The sequence below is a fragment of the Homalodisca vitripennis genome, chromosome 1, assembly GCF_021130785.1.
Source record: "Homalodisca vitripennis isolate AUS2020 chromosome 1, UT_GWSS_2.1, whole genome shotgun sequence".
NCBI classification, from domain to species: Eukaryota; Metazoa; Arthropoda; class Insecta; order Hemiptera; family Cicadellidae; genus Homalodisca; species Homalodisca vitripennis.
Window position 1 is genome coordinate 44,083,845 of NC_060207.1, and position 21,495 is coordinate 44,105,339.

General features: G+C 31.9%; 2 protein-coding genes across 2 annotated transcripts in view; one reads left to right on the plus strand and one right to left on the minus strand.

Moving 5' to 3' along the window:
• The window catches only part of LOC124359832, a 159,107-nt gene extending 145,547 nt beyond the window's left edge, over nt 1-13,560 (minus strand). Inside the window, exon 1 of the mRNA XM_046812945.1 lies at nt 12,960-13,560. Coding sequence (XP_046668901.1) covers nt 12,960-13,162 — 203 coding nt within the window. The 5' untranslated portion in view covers nt 13,163-13,560. The remainder of the gene's footprint in view (nt 1-12,959) is intronic.
• A 5,646-nt stretch (nt 13,561-19,206) lies between these two features.
• On the plus strand, nt 19,207-21,020 carry LOC124360528 (anionic trypsin-1-like). The gene has a single exon (XM_046814235.1). The coding sequence runs from the start codon at nt 19,370-19,372 to the stop codon at nt 20,657-20,659; it is 1,290 nt and encodes a 429-aa protein (XP_046670191.1). The 5' UTR covers nt 19,207-19,369; the 3' UTR covers nt 20,660-21,020.
• The last annotated feature ends 475 nt before the right edge of the window (nt 21,021-21,495 follow it).

The window sequence follows — 21,495 nt, forward strand, 5'->3', positions numbered from 1 at the left end:
TATCAATTTTCTATTTATATTTTTAATGTACCCTGATTAGACAGAGTAACAGGCCTATTTTGATCTTGCATCTGTATTTATAGACCTAATTCCAAATATTATTAAAGGCGATTTAAAAAACAACTGGATGTGGATGGGGGAAACAGTTCACGGCTATACTGTCATCTACGAAGCCTTATATGCATTTCATATATAAAATTGTACATTAGTAGTGATATATGTCTTCATTCCATTGAATGGGAACTGGGGTATAATGGGATGATAATGGTTAAGGTATTCATTGAACCAAAATGACAGACAAAGAGCAACTGTAAAGCTTTTAACATAATACCTTATATTAAGATGTTAATTGAAGAAAGATTAGTGCAAAAAGAAGTTTCTCTGACGATGATGTCCTTAATAAGTTGATGATGGCCCAAACCTAACATCCACAAAACATAAACAGTTTTATACTTATTATTATTTAAAAAAAATTCTCCTTGGGTTTTTCAGAATTATTTCAACAAACTGAAAATAACACCATTTTAAATATAATAATTTCAATAAGACAGTACATAAAGTTACGACTTACCTCCTATCATTAATGGAGTGCAAAAAAAAGTCCGATAACTCTTTATGAGCTTATTGGATTAAAATACCTGCAGTAAATTTCGGTTGTTTGATTCTACGAACTAAAGCCCGGCTGTGTTAGCGGACATCTTTATTTCAACTCCATAAAAACAATGTTCACACTTATTTGTAAATGTAGAATTCTGGGAGATGTCTAGTTCAAAAGCCTCTTAGTTTTTATAAATGTATTTTTATCCAGCTAAGTAAAAAAGTTTTGTAAGTTAATTATTAGAATAATAATAAAGTATACGTTTTAGATAAAAAACGATGGATCATTTAGATACGTAATTTTACCTCTAAATTTGGACATATTTCATGGCTTTACAACCAGATACAAAAGCTTAAAAGAGTTTAAAGCATATCTAACAACTGGAATTTTATTAAGAAGTTTAAACTACCCCAACCACTCAATGGGTAAAATTTTCCAGCATTTTACTGAATTTTAATAAAGCAAATATAATGTAAGAGGGAACTGGGAAGGCAAAACACTTAAAAAAAGTGATAATCTTTTGTCGGTGATCTAACAAACTTATACAACTTAATCAGATTTTATAGTTTGCATTGTGTTAAAGTAACAGTTCTCCGCTGCTGGATCAATAAATCAAGTATATATAAATGTTATGTACACTCATTAATACATTTAACCAAAGTAAGAATATAATTAATAACTTATATTAATAATAATAAGTACTACTCTTAATATACTCGTAATTTCTGAAAACATATGTTTTGTTATATATCACATTGCGTTAAGAAACCTAAGGTAGTACCTAAGGACCCATCAGTACGTAAAGGAAGAGTCATTGCACAAATGAAAATACTGCTCCTTAACCTTTTGGCCCCAAAATCAGTAAGGTTCATCTTTGGACCACAAGGTACCTATTTAAAGAGTTTAAAGTCTCTACAACCTGTATATCAAGAGTCATCATACAGACAGCGGCTCGATCTTTAGAAAGTCTTGATAATATTAACGATCAGGGGATTTGGTTTGAATGGCGAGAATAGCCCAAACAAACCAAACACATAGATGCTTATATTGGTAAACTACACTATAATGTCGTTTAATAAATTTATGCTAAACGAAGCGATTTTTATAACATCTGCCCAAACTTCTACATACAAAACGTTTTATTACACTTTCTCTACAGACCGTTCTCTATAATGGAACCAGACACTTATCTGGTTGGGATTATATTTCAAAACATTAATTATGTTACAAGTAATAATTCGGAACAGCTCCCACTCCTTTGTGGATTTTTAAAGTGCCAAAAATGTACCTATTTTGTTTTGCATGTTGTTAATAATTAAACGTTTAAAGAAAATTGTTATTGGAACCAGTACAATCGTTAGCGCAGTAGCTTTATACTATAGTTTTCACATAAAAAATTAATATAGTGTAGGTACTAGGCAATAAAATTTTGAATAGTGACTTACAAAATATTGATTTCAATATTGACTAGCATTGCTACAGGCTTAGTACAGTTACGACAACGTAAATAGACGTATCAGACTTAGTGTTAAACGGTGTAATACCAATAGACATTTAAACAGTTATTACACACACAACACACTGCAGTATTTTGACTTATAATTCTTAGAATTATTTCGTTTTTGGATGTTTGGTGATCAGTTATAATATATTGAAAATATCAATATATACTTTATTGTTTGTCAAAATGTTGTTAAGAATGTGTTAACGAAGTACATAAATTAACTTTAATTTTTTAATGTGTGTAAAAAAATAATATTTTGACTAGGTGCAAGTATTTGTAACGCAAACATATTTTATTTTAAATAATGGTAATATCTTTTGTCAAACGTTTGTATATATTTGTTGGAAGTACCGGTACACCAAATTTGAGTTGTAGGCCTGGTTTATATGTTTTTAAATTCCATAGACATTTTGTATTCCTTTGTATATTTCCTGCTGTTTGATAATTATAAAATAAGTTTTAATCAGGTCCTGTTATAACAGTGTTACAGTGAGCAAGTTCTCTTAGGGAAGAAACCTGGTTAATTTATATTTTTTATTTAAACAGTCTTTACTTAAATCTCCCGTTGTTGCTAAACATAGACCATAAGAAGACCGTAAACCATTCTAGAACTTCGCAATAAAAAATTGTTAATGACTAAGAATCCGGTTATACTTTTACAACGGAATATAACACTATTAATTATTAAATATATTAATATAAAAACAAATAAAATATACTTGCTGTTATAAGTTAATCTACGCGAAAGTATTTAATCTGTTGTTGATCATATTGAACAAGGAGAAGTGATTTATCAGATAATCCTGTACTATGTTCTACTACCTCAATTGAAAGATATTGCACCTCCTGAAAATTCTCGTACTGTCTCTAAACGTTCAATAATGCTCCCGCAAATTACAAAGAATATGACATACGTTTTTTCAAATAATAGTAATGTAATATGACAATGATCTCATGCTATAATAGTACAAATTACATCAATACAGGTGTCTGTAAGTGTATGAGGCAATAATATTGTCCTGTTTTATAACAAAGATTAAAATGCAATATCATTTTGTCTCCTCCTTTAACTTTACTACTTTTTAAGTAACTGAAAACACTATAAAAGTTCAAAGTTTTAGACTTTTATTTATTTATTATAATTTACCTCTTCATGACATGTCACGAAAGAAATCAGCGTACACCGTCTGGTTATCAGAGTCTATTCTAAAAATGTCACCATGTTGAAAGTTATATTCATGGTAGACAAGTGGCTAGAATAAACAAATGAAAACAGCAATTATGTGCGATGTTCAGTAAGATAATTAAAATATCGTTGTCACACAATACTACTCTGTCCATTGTGAATACAGCGCGAATATCATCGGGGGCCACACAGGTTTTAAAATAAATTTTTCTGTCAAGTGTCGCATCGTTTCTATAGAAAGATGTTAAAATTGAACACTTTATTAAAGATCACGATTTTAGCGCTTTGAATTGATCAGATTTTAACTCAATAAAACAACCTCTTTGAGTTCGCAAATCTCATTACGTTTCCGATCCACTCCTGGAGTGTCGACGTACTAACTACATTTTACATTCAAACCTTTGATGTGGAATGTGGTTGTAAAGGTTTTATATTTTAAAAATTGAGTTAGAAATACCGGAATATCTAAGTCGATTAGACATAATTTAAAGTGAAACTCACGCATTGTAGCGATTGTTCTCCATCCGGGTCTATGTTGTAACAGTGAATGGATTTTCTTTTTCTACACATAACCCATAAAAGCATATTTTCTTACCTTATAGTTATTTTGTATTACTACTTTAAGGACTAATTAATCATTTAGTAAATATTTTTGAACATACCGGATATTATGAGAAATATTTTCATAAGCTTTTAAAAGAGGAATTTTCGCCTTTTTCATGTACTTCCAATTTTATTATTCTAAAACATGAAACATAGATTAATTTTACGTAATTAAAAATTTATTTATGATTAAATTATTTAAGCTGATTATTATTTGGAATTTAATGTAAGCATAACTATGCAATTTCTTAATCTTTGCTGATTATTATTTGGACTGTAATATAGGCATAATTATGTGATATAATGATCAATCAAGACATTTCTTGAGAACTCTCACGAGATTCGAACCCGAAATCAATTGCACCAAATACGTAGAAGAAGGCATTGTAGTAGTTGAAATGGGTACAGTTAAACACAGCTAAACTAAAATATGAACATAAGGTGAAACGTCAAACTACAAGGTGCCTCAGTTCCATTGTCATTTTAAAAATAGTATAAAACGAATAAAATCCCTTTATGAGAGTAAACAAATCGTGCAACAGGGTGGAATTAAGAAAGATATGAGGCCTGCCATTTAATAACCCGGACGTCAATGAAGGGACAAGGACAAAACTGTTATCGTTTTAAACCACTGGCATTTAGAATGGAAGCGATATTTCTCTTTGAAATTGCTTTTATCAGTGATTAAACAACGGTGTTTAAATGGCATTCGGCAAAACTCAATTCATAGGAGAAAGTACCAATACCTCTTGTTCTCACCTCATTTTCTGACACTATTCCAAAAATTATTTAAAAAAATATTATTTCAGCATGTTTCATTTTTGCCTATTAGGATTAATTCTCCACAGGCAAAGAAAGTTTGCTTTATTAGTCCATAAATATGTATGAATTACATGTTTGATTTCGTGTATGAGTTATATTCAAATATTGTATGTAACGGGAATCTTTTTATTTGAATTATGAGTAAAAATTAATATGCGTCAACAGATTTGTTTGTATTTAAAAATACATCTGTGAGGTAAGAACCAAACCTTTAAAATATTTCGTATTTCACGTTGAAAAAGTAATTTTGTTACCTCGCACATTTTATGAAAACCCCAACTTTTATGTTAAACAATGCAGCAAAGGCAACGATATTGATTAAAATGACAGCTCGATGATAATATAAACTCACTTTATTGGACTTGATGATACCATATGGTTTGTTAAAAAGTTTTCAATTTTATCTTGATAATTTAATATTGGTAAAACTTCAGGCTAAAATATATCATTTGATGTCAAGTAACCTGATCAAAACCGGACATAACTCTCCTACCATATAACGAGACATAGAAACAAAATAATTGGAGGAATAAAACCACGTTCCATCATCCACACATCTTCTACCTCTATCCCTAAATATATCAATATCACTGCCCAGCCTTTATTTAACTTGACACTGACCTATATCTCATTTCTAGCTGCCACAAATCACTTTATAAATCCTGAGTTATTGATTATAATACAGGGTCCATAAAATCACTCATACATCACAACTCGGTAGGCCCAATATAAAGCATGAAATCTAGTTAAATAAACTACAATAATTATCCTCTTTTCTGTCGACAATAACACGATACCCAGCGGATAACCCTCAAGTTATCACCATATCTGACACCTTACAATGCACCTGATTCACACAAAGCTATGCATTCAGATAATTGAGAAGATATTATTAATTTTAATAAATGAGTAAAAATAGCTATATCTTGCAAACAACGCCGCGTGAAGATAAAGAGAGAGGCAATGAAATCATCATCACCATGAAGATAAAAATATATCATCCATAATTGAAGTTTTACATTTCTTGGATTCAAAGTAAGTGATATAAGGAATTCAACATTAGGTTTGCGTTTTCAAAAACTAGTAAAAATTGTTGTGACAGTATGAAAGACTATTCAAGAAATTAATAGGGTTAATATAAAATGATTTTGTTGCCTATTTTTATCTTTTATCAAAATAATTTGAAAATACATAACGATTTGTATCTGCATACATTACATAATTTTAATGATTCGATATTACCTAAGCGTAACAAGTGTGTAAAATTTATAGTTTCAAATTATGAACACAAATTAAGATCACATGTATTTTGGGAACATTTTCCAGTTAATGAAACCTATTCCTGGATTGACACGAGTGGATGTCAATTAGGAGTGATTGAAATCATAATAAAATTCCAAATCTTAATGATACTCAGCCCTACCCACTTTTTATTGCACACATATTTACAAATATCCTATTCCTTAAACAAAATAGTCCGTTTAGTTATACAAAAATATCATACCCTTAAAAATATTTAACTGAAGAAATTATGGTACTTAAATTCTTCGTTAATGATTATGTAATGTTACAGACCTAAGCATAGAACACGTAATTTTGAGTATCCCTTGAGCAATAACAATCAACATAATATAATATATTTTATATAATTTAAACGCAATATAATCTGTAAGCAGTAATTTATTATACAAATTTTGGGATTGATAATCATGAAAAATATTTATAAATACAACTAACTACTCTTGTATAAGTTCATCACAGTCACGAATTACGAGTATTTTCCTATTATTAGTGTTTCAAAATAGTTATTAACAATTAATATAGTGGGCCTATTCTACAATTGTTAGTAGGGCCTGCTACTAAACTAACTCGTCTTGGCGTGGCCTTTCACACAAACCATTACCTCGATATTGTGCTTAATGTACTGTGACTAAAAATGCATGCCTTAAAAAACTATAAAACTTTACTTTTACATTCAGGGCATTTCTTTACACGTTATATTCTGATAATTTGCAATCAGAACGGATATAATCTTTTAAATGTTACCTTTACTTTGAATTTCTATTTATAACTCCTTTTGAACAAAGAGAGCTAAATCAAATTCTGTGATTCCCAGGGAGGGAGTACCCAGGTGGTTTAAACGGTAATATTAGGATTCCCTACGTTAAAAAAACAGAAATGTAATAGAGAAATACTCTAGTCTACCACCCAGTACAAGATTATTAAACCAACAAAATTAACCATCATTACGGAATCGAGATGCACAGTAACGCGGGTTTAAATATAGGTGACCGAAAAAAACAGACTCCCTTTTAAATTAAATCGTTTAACATGGTGATAGCGAATGAGTTAGTCAAGGAGGTATAACGTAATTTAAAGTTTAGCTTGCAAACATGTTTAAGACATCATTAAAACTTGGGCTTACTTACAAAAGTATACGTGGGAATATTCTGTAGAAGTGCAAAGTTGGTTAATTGCTATTTCAAGGAGCTTTTACGACCCATGCTTAAGGATTTAAGTCGTTTAATGGAATTTTAATTTCCACGTTGATGTAACAGGGTTCATTTATTCCATTAATCTTTTATCGCCTGAATAGTCCACGAAGAGAAATTGTCATGCAATACCCATAACTAAACACTGTAATGCAAATACCTCTCATTATTTCTATAAATTACTTTGTGTCTAAAACGTAGAGTTAAAGAATAACAGCTGATTATAACGATTGGAGCTATTAAAAGAGTCTTGGTTATAAATAAGCGACAGTTAATGCATACACTGGCCTATATTTCATGCAGAAATAAAATTGATTATTTCTATTAATGCACAATCATCATATATAATTATGTATATAAATCATTTATGTTTTTGCATCCTTAATAATCAATAAGTTTTTAAAGCAGTCCGGTAGCTTAAATAAAATATTAAATCTACTGTCAAAACTGTGATCTGTTTAGAAAACTGGCGATTTCATTTATAACTATGTGTCTTCCTTCATTCATATAATGCAAATAGTAGGTATTGTTTTTTGACTGGGTTGATTAGGTATTATATAATATACATTTGTATGTATACATGCAGGAACGGCAACGTTATGATGCATTATGTATTTTAGTTGTTACGGTATATTTCAATTTTAACTCGTTTGGATATAATAAATTATTTACTTAAACAATAATTCGTCATTGATTTAAGTAATATTATGTAATGTTATACATATATATTTAACAATTTATTTTAAAATACCACATATGAATTGCAACAGCAATATACTTCCCACACACACAACGTTAGAGTGGAATCTCACGTAACTTTAGAGAAATTAGTTGAACTTTTGACTTCAAAAAAGAGATAAATAGCGTAATGCGTTTTTGCGGGAACTGTTCAGCAGAACTTTAGTTATTCTCAGAGTCGAATCAATAGAACAAGGTTGATATTTTTATGTGAATTCCCGTTACTTTCGTTATCCACTGATAGAGTGTAACCTGAACGTTTTAGGTGGCACAATATTTTAGACATAATATAATTATCTCCATAGAATATTACATTATCAAAGGTGGGCTGGGGACCTATAAACATCAGGATTTCAAAACCTTCTCAGTTTTGGCCTATATAAGAATAGGTATTGGTTGTGGGGGAAGAAGTAAAAATTTTTAAATATCGAGAAAGGCCTACGTAAAACAAGAAAAATTCCGCAAACCAGACGTTTCCTTCTAATCCAGTACAAAATGGTGGCCAGTCAATATTTTAGTTTAAAAATTAAAAGTCAACTAAAAGTTAATATTTTGCAAAGCGAATGTGAGGTTAGATATATAGTAATGTTGAAATAGCGTTAAAATAAATTAAGTCATAAAAATTAAAAATCGTTAGGCAAAAATATTGTTTGGTAAGCAACTTTAAATCTCAATAAAATATTGATGAACGGACGGGAAGAGAGAAGTAAAATGAAACTAACGGGAAATTACGGTTGCTCTTACCTTTGTGTTGATTACTCCATTTGTAGTGTGGTATTGCTAATGCTGTCATATGGAGATTTTCCATATCCTCTTTGAACTTGACCACTGATTGTTTAAATGATAAAATGTGTCACAATTTAAATACTTTGCTATGTATAAGAAACTATAGCATATGTGCAGTAAGTTAGCGCGTTTATAATTAATGATAGAATTTTAAAAGGAAGAAAGAATTTAACATATATTTACAAAAATAGTATTAAACTATTGCGCTTTTCTTGTCACAATGGAAAAATTTTATTACCCAATTCAAACTGGAAACTTTACTAAAAGCTTTGTAATAGATTGTGGAATAGTTTAAAACAAAAAATGCATTTACTTCCTATGGAACGTAGGCATACAGATATAAACAAGTCCTAATAGTGTAAGAAAGTAGTTAAATCACACTAATACTGAGTTAACATAACATAATGACATAATATAATCTTCATAACAAAAGTAACTATATCTATCTTAACTATTGAAGGCTATCTGAACAATCAGATATCAATAATAAGTAGGAGAATATTTTCTAGATTTGTTGTGTACGATATATTGAGGTTTTGAATTTTTATTGACTCACATAAACTAGTAAAACACTCAAATAGCATACATTACATGGAAAATAAGTTTTCTAAACTGTGGAAATCTTCTACAAGACCATACGGCTCAACGACCTCAAAACAAACCAGAATGTCTTATGAGAGCTTGTATTTTAGGAATCTCAGGCTCCGAGATCTCTCAGAGAACCTGATGTTTCCAACTTCTAGGAGGCCCCTGCCTCCAGAACTGCCAGGATTGGCATGCCTCGACCACCAGGAGCTCTCATGCTCTAGAACATTCAGGATACTTAACAGTCCTTGGCCTCTAGCAGGCCTCAGCCTCCAGGAACTCCTAGGATTGGCATGCCTCGACCTCCAGGAGCTCTCAGGCTCTAGAACATTCAGGATACTTAACAGTCCTTGGCCTCTAGCAGGCCTTAGCCTCCAGGACTTCCAACGATTGGCATGCGCCCGACTCCAGGAGCTCTCAGGCTCTAGAACTTTCAGGCTACTTAACAGTCCTCGCCCTCTAGCAGGCAGCCTCCAGAACTGCCCAGGATTGGCATGACTCGACCTCCAGAAGCTCTCATGCTCTAGAACATTCAGGATACTTAACAGTCCTTGGCCTCTAGCAGGCCTCAGCCTCCAGGACTTCCTAGGATTGGCATGCGCCGGACTCCAGGAGCTCTCAGGCTCTAGAACTTTCAGGCTACTTAACAGTCCTCGCCCTCTAGCAGGCCTCAGCCTCCAGAAATCTCAATCTCTGAAACTTTTAAGCTACTTACCAGACCTCATCTTCTACCAGGCTTCAACCGCAATTGTTTATAAAATGTTAATAACTCCAGAGCTCCAAAACGGAGCGATACTATATCAAGGCTTCGATTGTTCTACAATATTTCACAGAGAATGCTCATTCCAGTTTTTAATCAAATCCATCCAAACACAATATGGTTATAGTAGTTGTGTAGTAAAAGGTTTTGATCCTGGGGCTTCATTCTTCTTGGTCCGATTAATTACATATACCTGTGGAACGATCATACCAACTATCGTAAAGATGCGTTCAGAATTGTGACTGTAATCGTGATGACAGATTGGTAGAGAATTTTTAAACAGAAAAGAAATAATATAGTTTTCTAAACATTCTCACATGACCATCAAGAAAAACAGATAGTACGACTTATGTTCCAAATGGCTAAACAATATTTTACAAATTATTTAATTTATGTATATGCTAAACTTAACCATAGGAACAATGCAAATCTTAGTCTACATATTAACTATATATTATATATCAATCAAGGTTAAGTCCATAGGGCTATTTCTTTATGCAAACTGCGTAATAAATAATACAACATATTTTGTAAAAATAAAACCAATTACCAAATACAAATATAAGTTTGTCAATGTTTTGTGTAATGTAGTTATAATAAAACAGTTCCTTCCACGTTTAATTGCTTACATGTGCTTAAATAATTTAACCATCCAAAATAACACTCAAAAATTAATTAAGCAAATATTTGTACGTATCACCAATAACTACGTAAATATGATAAATTGTACTTACCGCTGAAGTTACTCCCTCCTTTGATATATATTTAGGAATATATGTTCTGTAATTGTCGTGATTAAAATGCTGTACTTATGCATACATGCACTTGCAATGAGAGAATTTTGATCAAAGTATGTGTACTACACGTGAGTGCAGCAGAATATATACTTGAGAGCATGGCTCCTACGGCCCGCCACTTAGCATCATGTAACCAGTGGACAGACACAGAGCATGACTCAGTGACGTTCTCAATTTTTAATTTGGCACTCCGGAAAAAAATGAAAGCTGTTTTTAATCAGATGCTTTACAAATAGGAGTCTGATAAAATCACGTTAAATAAAATCATTCTTTAGAGCCAAAATTAAGATAAATAATCTAATACTTAATATGTTATGTAAAACGTGTGTTAAATTTTGTCCTATATTATTTTCATCTCGTATTGCAAGAATAGAATTATATGCAATATTGGAATAACATTTTATTATTTGTTATAAATTTAAAATTTTGTATTATTATTCCGATACAAATATGTCGTGCAAAACATCAGTGACTAGTTTTCTAATAATGGCTTATTCTTTAAATATTATTATACATTATATTTTAATGTATATGGGAAACCAATAATTATTCATGTTCCCTATTATTCATTATTGTTTTATTTTTACATTAAAAACAATAACAAAAAATCGCATTCTATAAAATCCAACATTTTATATAATTTAGGTATTTTGTGTTAGCTGTAAGCGATTACAAAAATATTTGTAGGGAATATAAAAAAATAAATACCAAACACACTGCATTACATGTGTCAATTTTTAAGGATATTTTGTGTTTATATGTAAAAATTGTTTAAATAATTGAAAGATGAACAAAATTTTATTAAATATATTCTTCACTTTTAATAGTACATAAAATACGGTTTTAATAATTCCTTAATCCTTACCAAGAGGTATAAAACAAATATTTAATTGTTTTTATTTACAGCGTCACGTTAAAGCCAAAAACGTGTATAAGCTAATATAAAATACGCAAAGTAATGAAATTGTGCTGTATCCTATATCGCGGAAATTACAATAAATTTAGGAATACTTATTAAAGCTCAAGGGAATCAAACAGAACAGCTTCTTGCCTCTTCGCCAGACTCAGACATACTTGATTACGTTTCTATGGAAATGAAAGCCACAATAATGAGAGCAATATTGTAAGGCTCGAGGCGGCATGACAACAGTGATAACGCACTATTGGCTGGCCCCAAGCCACTTCTTTGCTGCCCTCGGGTATAAATGAATCATGCCGTAATAAAATTATGGTAAAGTGAGGAGGACTACTCCTGTTACCTTAAAGCACGTTTGAATGAGACTCTTTAAGAGAGTTATATATAACATTTGTATATTTAAACGGAATAACATCTGTATATAAATACATATACAGTTATTATTCCAATTGTCTTAATAGAAGGACCAATTCCTGATTTCATTAGTCAGTGCTAAACATTTAGTTTAGATGTTTATGTACTTATGGCTACTTACCAATTTATGTTTTTACTTACCAATATTTACAAAATCATCAGATGAGTTCTTCGATTTTCAAACCTTTGTGTAAAGATGAATGTTTAGATGATCCGTCAGCATTCTATGAAAAACATTATCCAACAGAGCTTTCAGAACGTTTTAATGAAATTATCGAATCCTGAGTAGGCTAAGAACATCGAATTGTTAAATAGGTGTGTAAATACTACCCTGTTGAAGATAGCTTATTTTTTATACGTGCTTTGCGACTGGATGGATGTGGGTAGCCTACACACAAAAGTACTTTCCGTTACCAGTTATGTTAGATGCACAAATAACAATAAGGGCTGGGATAATGGCGTTTTGAGATTGATCAGATGAATACCATATATGTTTTTCTGATTCTAACAAAAAAATAATATATTTGACTACAATTTATTGTAAGTGAAGGAAAATTATTTACAATGAGGTTTTGTTTCATATGATCGCTTTTAAAAAACAATGTAATCTAGGTGTAATAAAATGAAATGAATTTAATTGCCTCCACTCAGTTTATGCTTGATGCTTCGGTAAGTATCCTGACTAACCTGGAGGGAATCTTGAGGGATCGTGTGGACCCTGTCGTAATATGACCAACAGAAACTCAAGATGGCGTTACCTGGGTATCTTGAGAGCAATCTCGTCCAGGCTGTCGGACGGGGTGAGGGGGGTGCGCTCGAACAGCCTGCTGGGGGCGAGGGTCAAGTTGGACCGAAGCATGCCGCATCCCGTACCGCTCTTGTTGCGCCGTCTCTTGTTCTCCTCCTCACGCCTCAAGTTGTGCAAGCGGAAGAAGAACACTGACATTCTAGCCACAAACATCAAATACTTTCACTACATTGAAAACGGGAAGTGTATCAGAGCGTGCCAAATAATGTTTGACTCGAGTAAGAGTTTATTCAGAAGCGGAAGGATTTGGGTGGACGTGCACTGCAAGCTTTAGTGATGGTGTGAAATATTCAGAATGGATGCGAGAGCTTTTAGTTAAAGAGTAGCCTGTGCGAGTTTAATAGACAGTTTATTTACTACTTAACTTACCTAGGCTTGGTCAGTAATTGTTTGAATGAAATGTTATGACAATACTGTGTATAAAAATAACATTATTACATTGTAAAATCTACTTCTACTTAGATATATTAAAAAAATAACTATATTAGATTTTGAACCTCAAATTAACGTGAATTTGAGTACGTAGTTACAAGAAATTAATGTTTTGTTTGTATTTGTTATATTGTGAGGATTAGTCTTTGGCAAGTATCTTAATAGTTGTATATGGATTGATAGTTTTACTTAATTGTTGCCAATCTTTTATCATATTATATTTTGATCACTTACAAATTATTTCAAAATAATACTATCTAAATAAAAATGGCTATAACATATTGCTATGTTTTCCAATTGTTATAGCATTTATTATTCATAGAGTGAGTTAGAGCAATAATTGAATTATAATTGATAACTTTGGACAAGTAATTCAAGAAAGCGATAGTTTTGGATACCATGCTAGCACAGACACATTAGGCTTGTAAATCAAACATCTATTAGAAGTTTACCATAACTGACTGGAACATTATTAGGATTTGGTTCTAATTCATTTACTTTGAACGATTAAAGCTTGACAATGCTAAGAAATTAACAAGTGAAAAATATTATAAATAATTAAATAGCTTACAAACATGCATAGCATGCAAGCATATAGTCATGCAAGATGCAAACGGTACATACATTTATGCACATGCTTTTTGAGTGATTTATTTGATTAATAAACTGAATAGAAACGGAATGAAGAATTGAATGAAAGGGTTATAATTCAAATATTGGAACTTGGGCTTGGGCGAGTACAGTAAAAAGTGGACTTATGTATTTATTCATCATACGCATTTTATTAGACTTTGTCGGTAACTGTGTACATTTTGACGAGTAAGTACAATGCCAATGTTCATAGTTTCTTCTTTTTGTAAAAAGTGAATTGTGAAATGTGTAAACATGGAATTAATTTAACATTTTATATTGTAAAACTAATCACCTATATTCACCTAATACTAAGTTTCTTGATATTTTGTTGTTATATTTTCGAGGCTCTTGACTTAATATTTACAGCTATAAATATGCTATTTTACCATCATTTTTATGCAAACGTCGCCTTAAATAAAATTGGATGAAATGAATAACTTATTATTCTATCACGCAAGTATGTTCCTAAAAAATAAAACCATGTTCAATTCCACCTGAAAATGTACAGCATGTTTAATGTTATTACGTATTACAAACATATACTTTCATGAAATAATAAAAAAAGGTATTTTAATAAGGAAATGAAGTTTCTGTTTAGTTGTGATTGTAAACACATTATAAAAATGTGTAGTTTAAAAATAATACTAATATTTTTACTTAATCATGTGGGTCATTTTAATATAAATGTCTTTAAAAGAAAGTATTTATTTCAGAAGCAGACGCGTTTTAAGAGTAAATGTGTGGTGGCTCCTGCCACAATATCATAAATAGTGGTACACTGACCATTCAACCTCAAGTAGTTATAGGGAAATTAAAATGTCATATGTTAATTATGTTGCATGATATATTATATTATATGATATGATATATTGCATAATAATACAATTAAAAGATTTTGAGTATTTACATAAATATTCTATACAATAATTTATAATCTATATCGTGATTGAGACCCATCTAATAGAACCCATTGACCCATCTAGCTTGAATGAAATAATTACAAATATCCATTAACTATTTGAGAAAGAAATCTTTTGGAAAACAAATATTCAAACAATCATTTCACGTGACTAATTAACTATTAATTTTTTTTATTTCATTACATTCTAGAATCCTAGAAACCTTTCAATCTGAGTTATCACATTTATATAAAGAATAATATGTATTTTTACCCACACAAGGGATCAGTTAAGTTAAATTTTTGTTCAATATTAGAAACATAACTTACTATAGAGATAAGAGTTTTGGCTATAATTTTTGCACTGAGATAAATTCGAGTAGATTGTACCACGCAGTTGTGCAATGTGCAATGTCTCTGCAACAGTCGAAAGTTCATTACGTCCAGTCCAAATTAAGACCTCCAGCACGTAGACTATTTAGCAGTCAGCTGATTGGTTTGCCAGCTGACAGCACGTAACTGTTGTTAACCAACTGACCAGCTGATAACCTAGATTCCAGGATGTCCTGTGGGTCAAGGTACACACAATTCTACACCACGAAATCTATATGACATGGTCTTCGATCAGACACAATCCTTTTATGCTGAAAGCGTGTAAGAAACAATTGTTCAAATTGGTTCTGAGCACATGAGTAATTTAAAAAAAGGAACATATCGATCTACCAGGGCTTTTATATTAGGGTATATAAAGCTATATATTTTCTATGACAGTGAAATAGCTTTAATTTACTCTTAATCAAAAATACATGTACTAATTATTATGCCATACGTCAGCTGTTATATAATTGGTGTCACGTGATCATACGTCATTAATTTCTACCCGAAAATCTCCTAGTTGCCCAAAGTAGTTTTTGTTTTTGAGTACGTATTTAAATAAGCCCAGAAACGGTTTAAAATCGACTAAATGATATTATATAATATGCTACATTAAACAGAAATATTTCTATAATAAATAAAAAAATATATAACCGAAATACTTAAACTCTTGATAAAACCTAAATTAGTATAGCAGAGGTACTGAATATCAAAGTAAAAAAAATAATTGCCTATGACTGCCAAAGTAATCAATAGCCCACACGCGCATGTCGGATTTACTATTAAAATTAACCTTTAAACATCAACCAAACAACTGTGGTGGAAAGAGTGTATTTAATGCTAATGTTGAGTTTAGCTCCAGCTCGCTTTTCTCTTAGTACAGCGTCTGGAATCTGGCGCTGTAACAAACCAGTTCCTGAAAGCTGGTCTTTTTGTTTGTATAGATAAAAAAACGACGGTGACTAAGAAGCCGATATGACCTCTTTACATTGTTTTGATATCTTAGACACCCTGACTACAAATCCAGACTACACATAGTGTGAGCCAGGTAAAGAGGTATTAAGGTACACAATTGAGTAGCTTCGTTTTTTGAAGAAAGCTCGGTTGCTCCACCGCGCGTACCACCATAGAGATGCTGTCTAAAACATCGTAGTGTACTCAATTGTGTACATTACATTGAGGGATCAACAATCAGGTCACTTGTTTTGTGTATAATACACTTTTGACAGCTTAAGGAGTAAGAATGATTTTAACAGGCCGTACACACTTATAAACTGTGTTTAATCTATTCACTATGTTCTCGATCGATTTTCATGCATACATACCCGTATAATTATCTAGCCACACTTTGAACAGAGTTTTAAGTTGATAGCAAGATTTTAGTTTAAATTAATCCTTGACACCGAAACAAAATTGTGCTTAGGTGTGAAGACTTAGGCCTAACTTCCGTAGAAAATATGCAGTCGAGCAAAGTCGATAACGTTTGCTGTCAGGTTCAACGGAATAAAGATAAACGAGTTTTCCCAGGAGGCGTGTCCTTAACAGGGTTTCTCTTCAAGACTATGTTTACTTCTTGTAACTTTTGAGGTTTCCTTTTATTGGTAAAATCACGTTTTCATTATGTTGAACTGAGTGGCTAAAGAAACATATGCAAGGTGTACAATTACATACTAATTCTTAAAGTATACTCAGAGAAAAACCGCGTTTCATAGAGAACCACGATATGATGGTGTTAATTTCTTCAATATTGCCATTTCTTGACTTCGATTATAGCATAGAGGGACATAAACAGTTGAGCTATTGTGCCTTACACAATCGTATAGTCAGATGATCGCATGTTATTTTGTAATGATAAGTACATTTTAAATGTCAATTTCAGATGTAGAATACTAAGGGTATATAACTTATTATGACCCTAATTTTTCTAGGGAATATAAAATAATTCATATCATGTTTTTGAGGTATGTCAAAAATTTATATAAATAGCCTAGAATGGTAAACATATTTTTTAATGTTCAGTATTCGATGATTCTGTAAGGAACTAGATGACGAGGGATAAATATGTTTTTAAAAAGGAATATTTATTTTGAAACAAAATAAGTTTTTCTGTTGGAATAAGAGAAGCCGCCCACATGATAGCTGAAGATAAGAGTGTAAATGGGTTGATGGAAAAGTAGATAGGAAGAGAGATATGCAAAGATCTGAAGGAAGAATATAAACAGCTGTTGATAATAATTGTAGTAGACTTGAGGGATGAGGAGAGTTTGAGGAAAGGAACAGCTGATGGATAACCAGCTGTTATAAAACAGATGATTGCTTCTTGAACTTCATTCCACCACGATGCAAAGCGACGTTTGATAAACACTGTTCTTATTACATATTAATGTACTTATTTGGTGCGTACCTATTCTATTGAGAACTCTCAACAACTTTTAAAATATATCTTTAATTTTAAAAAATGATGAGGAAAAATAGATTACGAACAGTAATATGCAGTTTAAATACTCTTTGTTACTTCAAAATCGACGCATGCCTATATCAAACAAACAGACAGGCAAACACGCATTCTTTCCAATAACGTAGGTAGCGTAAATCCAATAACGTAAGTCAATAAGTTTTTCAGTCACTATATATCGATATTATATCAGCGGTGCTGCAGACATGAAAATCAGAATTTGTATTTATATCTTACGGTTTTATAATTAACTTGCCAGGTTAAAAACTTTCTAACGTTGTCACACCTCCATTTTTGAATTTTTATCATTTGGTTATTTTACTACTTGCTCTGTTTATAATGTATAGGCCTACAACTTTACTCATATGATTGGACTTGAAAATTGAAAAGCCAGTAGAGTGAGGCAGGAGCCACGAGGTGGTTAGTAAATCATTTTCTCAGCAAGCATCTTTTAAACTGTTTTACCAAATCAGTGTATTTATGGGTTTCCATCCAGCAGTTGGTGAAGTTTAGCTAATGGTTTAACATTAAAAGTAAATTGGGATGGAGATTGAGGTGAAGAGCAAATCCGTTGCTTATTGAGCCAATTTTACACAACGCCCTAGAAGTTGAGTGATTATAAACTTAGCTTATCTTTCTAGGAGCCCGGGTTCTAATACCGGTTCGGGCAAAGCATTTTTGCACGCTAACAAATATTCAACTGAGCCTACACTGTAAATTGGAAACGTAAAACAGTTTTGGAATAGAATTTAAGATAATCGATACAACATTTCAATATAAACCTGAGGCAACATAAAATCCATAGCATGCTAGTTTGGTGTTTGGATCGAGCGTGCAAATGCAGAATATTGATATCAGGAATTTTTCAGGAAATATAACTGAAAATGTGTCAACATTCTCAGAAACCCTATTGAAAAGGATATATGCCTGCTGGAACAAGATATTTAACCACCACCATTATGATTTGGTAGTCAACAAAACAATCTCTAACATTTACGTCAATATAATTTTGCCTTTTACCATTAAAAATTTACAACAAATATGTAATTACTGTATTTTTTAATAACTTTTTTAGATGTCAAAATTATGTCTTACACAAAAAAAAAACAAATTTCATAATTATTGCTATGTTTCAGATACAGAGATTATTAAATCAGTCAGTGAATATTATTTGACTATTGACTGTACATAAATATGTAACTAAAAAGATAATGTCACAAACATGTATACATGTACGCAGACCTCAATTCATACTTCACTTATCTGAACTGTTAATAGAAAAATCCATATATAAATGTAGTAAATTGCAACACTCACAGTATTCGGCTAGTCGTTGTTAAATAACAATACATTGATCGTGAAGGCGCAGTAAACATATGTTAATATTTTTATATACAAACCAATCTATATGCCAATCAGTAAAATACAATGTTGTAAATAAACATAGAACAAATCTTGTCCAAAATTATGTAGTACTTTAAATTTCTTGTATTTATCGAAATTTGAATTCAAATATTTTGTTGTCTTATTTGAATTATATTCCTGAAATGTGTGTACTTATGACATCATGAATTGTGTGATTTGGTTTTGTTTACTTCATAAATATTGGGTGATTTCCTTCTGTGAGAAAGGTCAAAATGAAAGATACAACATAGATTTTAGTAATTCTACAACTACGAGAACGGTTTTGTTTAGTGTGGGAACGACTACAAAAAGTTTTGAATATAACCAGACCAAACTGTTACTTTCAATACTCAATACCGAACTCGATGTTCCATACGGTGATACGAATGAAAGTCCGCCGGAAAGTTCACATTTTAACGGAACAGCTGAGTCTATGAACTGCAAAAATAAGAGTTTCCACAATATAAACGGTGAGGAGTTCCGCAATGACTCGAATGTGACGGTTGTAGACGGGTGTGAACAGAACGACAACATATTTCCATTCGAGCAGCGAAAAAGAGAAGATAAGTTCAACGTCACAACACCTGAGGAGAGTCCATACTCCGTTTTGTTGTTGTCTTATAGGGGTGATACAGTGCTTGGTTCTTGCACAGGATCTCTACTGACTGACGAATGGGTCTTATCAGCAGCTCATTGTTTGATGAACTTCTCAGATGATGTTACGTCCGTGATGGTGTATGCAGGCGGTAATTCATTTACTGAAGTAATTAACAAGAATCTGACAGAAGGATCGCAATTATTAGAGAGTGTAGAGTTTTATGCGCACCCGAAGTACAACAGTGAATTAGATTACGACATAAGTGTAATAAAGACCAAGCAAAGGTTTAATTTGACACTCAATGTGAACAAAGTAAAGCTCTCGTCCCAACCGTGGAACTATCATAGTTACTTTAGTTGCAAATTTACAGGATTCGGAATAGTCCTGATAAACGAAAAAAGCAAAGACGATCGAGTGAGAAAAACGCATAGTTTGCTAGTAAAGAAACCCTGCATTTGCGATTTCAGACTAAAATTATCAACTTTGCGCTCCTCTTCGGTACAAAGGTACATATGTGTGAAGCCTTCTGAGGATGTTGGGATGTGTCCTGGAGACTCTGGAGGAGGGTTATTGTGCGATGGTGAGTTAAGAGGGGTGGCAATGATGATGGTACATCTAGCCAGTGTCAGAACTTGTGAAGTGGCAAAATTTCCGTTCCTCGAATGTGGATCTCCATCAACTATAAACGTCTTCCAGGACTCGTGCCCCTTTGTAAGATGGATAAACTCTCATGTTAAGTTGTTTAATGAATCTGAGATATCACCGGATTGCGTAGAACCCGCAAATAAAAATGCACGTATTAGGAGTACATTTTTGGTTTTAGTTACTTTGTTGGGAGGACTGTATATTTTGTAAAATTTTCAGCCATATTTTATCAATAATAATAAAAATTTCATAATGGAGATTAGTGGTTAGTGTTTGCTCACCAGAATGGATAGACCCATAGGTTTATTGAATTACTACATGGACTTTAGTAGCAATTTATTCTGAATATATAAAATCCTCAAAATAATAGCTGGTTACAAAAGGATATGAAGTACTAAGTAGTGCAAAGTATTGAAAAGTATAACAAAAACAACTGCAGAAGAATTTTAAGTCTTAATCAATAACGGGTTTTAAAGTATCTGCATTAAAACTATAACATGAGTGCAAACATTATTAATTATTCTCCTTAAAAACAACGCAAGGAAATAAATTTAAACAGTTTTTCTGTTGATATCCGCAAACAATATTTTCCTCTTACTATTACAGTTTCTAAGCATAATTGATGGTTTGGAAAATATTATTACGTAAACTCAGACATCGATCTGTCTCCTAATCTTTGGTACCATTAAACTCCAGTTCCCTGTCTGGCTTGGTTTCCCACGTCTGGGATAAGCTTTGCTCCATACTAAGGACAATTGCAACGAAGAGCGTAAACATTTTTGTACCGTTCCTCGTGCAAATACTTGTAGTTTCAGTAAATTTTCAGAAAAGTACATTTTCAAGTATACTTAATAATTTTTTTAATCCTGTGGTAACAAAGAACGTAACCGTATGAAAATTGAGGTAAGTTTATTTGCAGAATCTCTTTATTACCAAAATATCTTCTCGGACTACCACCTAGTATGACACCGTGTATTTTCCTTAATTTTAGGACAATGAGTTATTTTAGAATATTTCCATTACTGCCAGTTCTTCGGTTTTGAATT